Genomic DNA, 4,155 nt, shown 5'->3' with positions numbered 1-4,155 from the left:
ACATGACACAGTTTAGCCCTAAAATATAACAACAATGCTAATGACTTTAGCTCATGAGAACTCCCTACATTCTCATGCATCATGCATTTCGAACATTCTCATAATTCCAACAACAGTAAATCATTCAACATAAATCCATTTACGGAAAAACAAACAACAGACAAATTTCATATATTACCATAATAATATACTTACTTCGTAATAACTTATTTAATAATTTTAGTGTCTTACAGTGGCGGCGGTCGGCGGTGGCGGAACGACGATCTGACTTGGGGGTTTTGTTGCGGACGGCGAGCGGAGTATGATGGTGGTGGTGGTTCCCTCATATGGCTCGTGGTTTGGCCGGGATCAGAGAGAAGGTTCGTGACTTAATCCTCTTCCTCCAGTGCCTGGTTCTAGAACGGTTTTTCCAGATCTGTAATCTTTTTTCTTTCTCTTCTATCTTCTGCTTCTTCTTACGACCTGGACAAGCCACTTCCTTCATGGTGGAAGATCTGGCAGATCTAGTGTTGGTGGGTGTTGTAGCATACCTCATAATGCTTCTGATCAAACTTGGGCTTCTTCAAAGGCTTAGCTTTTCTACCTACAAACCCAAACAGATCAAGCAAAAATCAGATCTAATCGGGGAGTACGAAAATCAGATTCGAGGCGGCTCATTCCATGGTCCTATTTCTAAAATACAGAAAGAAAGATCTGCCAGATCTAGATATTCTTCACTATGTTTTTAGTTTTTGATTTTAGTTCATAAAACTCAAATGGCTTAGTTTCTGCAACTGTTTACTGGAAATTTGTTTATCAATGATGGAGATGGAACCAAGATCCCTAATTCGATTTCTATGAAGCTAGGAATGGAAGAAGGAGAAGGTATTTGATGTTTGATGAAGGAAGAAGAATGAACATGAACCCAAAATTATGGGTTTATTTTTTATAATTTTGTATTTTATCATTTTTTATTTTTGTGATTAATAAATATTTTTTTTTTAAACAGGGAAAGCCTGCAATAGCAGGTCAAAAGTGGGTGGTGCAACCTTGCACCACTTTTTAGTGGTGTATAATAAACGACTCCATAAACAATTAAGAAAATAAATCTGAAGAGAGAAAAACGTGCTGAGCAAGTTGTTCATTTCCAACGTGACTAGGTTTCTGTTTTCTCAGAGTTTATTTAATTGATTCATTTCCATGTATCAAGGGAAAAATAATGAAAGAAGAATATGAAAATAATAAAAAAATAGAAAATACATTAATTGCGGGGCTTTATGCCTTTATCCACTTGGGCCTTGAGCGGTGACTAGTTTTAGGTTAAAAACGTTTCATTTCATCTTTCCCTTACACAAACAGACATTGATAGGCCTTATTTATTCTTCACACCATCATCATGCAGTCGCTTATGGTGCGACGATTTGGAACCCTCGTCCTCAACTCGCTCTCCCACCACCAATCACTAATTCCACACTCCTTCAAGCAATCGATTCTTCTCATCGGCATTTCATCGAACACTTTTCCCTACACCTCACCCCTTCCATCCTCCCCTTGGTTCTCGCCTCCTTCAACCTCACCGCTCGATGCCTCGCCTTTTTCACCCTCTACCTCCTCTCACACCCCGAACGCTCAGTCCACCGCCTCCTCCACCCCCTGATTCTCACCGGCGCTGCCAACCTAGAGTTGATACTCGAGGAACTGGCACGTGCCCTGGAGCGTCTCAACGTCAACACCACCAGTGTCTTTGATGCTCTCATCACGGTATATTGTGAACTCCAGAAACCCGATGAGGCTCTGGGAAAAAGGGTTTCTGCCAAAGATTGAAACTTGCAATCAGATGTTGATGTTGTATCTCAAGTTGAATAGAAACCAGGCTCAGGAGTTTATTAGGCACTTGGAGACTATTGGGGTGAAGCCTGCTATTTATACTTATAACACACTCATACACGATGGAGAGTAGTTCGAAGCAGTTTGTGTGATGTTTCAGGAAATGAAAGATGATGGAGTTGTTCTAGACGCTTACAACAATAATTCTTTCAATTTTGTGATGTATAAATAAGGAAGGCTAGAGGAAGAATCTGATTTACTTCCTAAGATGTTAGAATCGCAGTCAGGGTTGGTGCCACATGTAGTAACATATGATGCCTTGATTGTTGAGTGTTGCAGGAAAGAGGATATAGGTAAGGCTATTGCCTACAAAGATGAGATGATAAATAGAGGGATAGAGCCATCTCTTGTCACTTACAATTTGTTGATTGATGCACTGTTCGAGGTAGGGAGCACTTGGGAAGGTAAGGAAATGATAGAAGAAATGCAAGAAACAGGATTGAAGCCGGATGTTTATACTTATAACACATTGATGAGTGGGCATTTCAAATGCCGTGACCAGAACTTCCGCCTCTATGATGAAATGGTGGAGAAAAGGATTCAGCCCACAGTGTTGACATATAATACCATGATGCTAGTGTACTGCTTCAATGGTAAAATGAAGGAAGCTCAGAAACTTTTGGATGAGATGAAGACTGGGATTTCAAACCTGATCATATTAGTTACAATTTACTCATTAGTGATTACAGTATAAGAAGAGGTGATATGAATGAGGCTTTTAGAGTCTGTGATGAAATGTTGAAGATGGGATTTGATCCTACCATTACCAGTTACGATGGTCTTATAATGGACTTGTGCTTTAAAAACGAATTTGAGCATGCTGAAGAGCTCCTCAAAGAAATGGTTAGTAAAAACATTTGTACTCCTGATCATCGGAAATACTTATTTTTAACTAAATTTGTACGTAGAGAAATATGATGGTATTAACACACAACATTTTTCCTTAGCTCACTTTTGTTACTTTTGTTAGGAGATTATAATTTTTTTTATTTCGACAGTGATATTAGTTATGAGAGACTTTGACAAAATATTTTCTAGTGTTTTTATTTGAGATTTAGAAAATAATAGCTATCGTTTGATTTTGCTTTCTTGCATAGACGCAAAATGAGAAAAATATTACTTTCTTTTCTTATAAAGCTAAATACATGTTTATTCTTTTAGTCTGGTTTTCAGTCTAGCTGAATAAAGACCACGCCTACTTTTTACATTAATTACCAAAGCTATCTGACACTAGCTTTGTTTAATACTTGTTTACGCTGAATTTTGGTAAACAAACAGAATCCAAAAGCAATTCGAGGACCGGATTCAGAGTCCTTTCTGGGTTCTTTAGTGAAGACGTTTTAAATGTCAAGGCTGGGTTTTTGTGAAGAACGGTATGAACAAAAGGGAAAAAAGAGTAGAAAGGTAGAAGATTGAAAGGAAAAAAGAAGAACAGAAAGTAAAAGGAAATCAAAATGGCAAAGGAAATAACATTGCATTGAACATAAAAGGTGAGAATCACAGCACACTCTTAGTCTATTTGTAGTCATTTGTCACATGAGACTTGGAGGCATCCATGGAGAGTTTTGAGTAATTGTGTGAGTCTGCCTATTTTTACAATCAAATGTGCTATTTATAGAGCAAGAAATGAAACTGCCACAAAATCCTACGGTAGAGATTAAATATTAGAAAATAACTCCCTACACTAGAGTCATACACTTGCCATAATTACAAATAAAATAACTTGCAGCAACTTGTATCAACTTCCCGTAGCTATATTTATGGTAACTCCTTGCACCACTTCCACCTCCATGATTGCCACGTTTCACTTTCTTTGACAGCTGTCATCTTCAATTTATTCCATTGTTTCTTCAAGTTAGTTTCATCTTCATGCTACATGGATAACCACCTTCATACTCTTGTCTTGGTCGAGAAACTGTCTAATGCCTCTAATTTTCTTGGTCGAAATATGGGGTGAATATCACAACATCAATTTCGACAAAGAAATAGGACATAGTATATTGCCAATACAACCAATAGCACCACTTAGCCATATTAATTTGTCAAGTGAAATTTGGGTATTAACAGAGGCCCCCCAAAATATTGTTTCTCGAAGAAAGTGAGAGGAATAACATTTTGAATTGCAACACCAAAATTGAACGAACACTTCATGGGCTTCTATGATCATTTAGCCATCAAAATTGACAAAACATTGTATGGCTTTTAGATAACTTGGCCAATTTCAATAGCATAAGTTTTTTTCAACCTCTGTTTGAGTCTATAATGGCTCTATAGTGTTTCTTATTTCAG

The 4,155-nt window shown here is 37.6% G+C and overlaps 1 protein-coding gene across 1 annotated transcript; it reads left to right on the top strand.

Annotated features, from left to right (window-relative positions):
- Positions 1–326: 326 nt before the first annotated feature.
- LOC130712850 (pentatricopeptide repeat-containing protein At2g15630, mitochondrial-like) lies at positions 327–3,048 on the top strand. Its single transcript, XM_057562666.1, has 7 exons — positions 327–359; positions 765–864; positions 1,382–1,740; positions 1,967–2,028; positions 2,146–2,445; positions 2,556–2,709; positions 3,028–3,048. Exons 1-7 carry the CDS (start codon positions 327–329, stop codon positions 3,046–3,048), a joined length of 1,029 nt encoding a protein of 342 aa, XP_057418649.1.
- Positions 3,049–4,155: the final 1,107 nt, after the last annotated feature.

This window comes from Lotus japonicus, chromosome 4 (genome assembly GCF_012489685.1).
Source record: "Lotus japonicus ecotype B-129 chromosome 4, LjGifu_v1.2".
Taxonomy (NCBI): domain Eukaryota; kingdom Viridiplantae; phylum Streptophyta; class Magnoliopsida; order Fabales; family Fabaceae; genus Lotus; species Lotus japonicus.
The sequence above is the reverse complement of the archived record's forward strand: the minus strand, read 5'-3'. Positions and strand labels throughout refer to the sequence as shown.

Bases quoted from the DNA above. Each gene is read 5' to 3' on its own strand.
- LOC130712850 (XM_057562666.1), top strand. From the start codon at position 327: ATGGCTCGTGGTTTGGCCGGGATCAGAGAGAAG. The intron at 865-1,381 runs GTATTTGATGTT...ATCATCATGCAG, and splicing joins AGGAATGGAAGAAGGAGAAG to TCGCTTATGGTGCGACGATT. The intron at 2,029-2,145 runs GTATAAATAAGG...TGAGTGTTGCAG, and splicing joins AATTCTTTCAATTTTGTGAT to GAAAGAGGATATAGGTAAGG.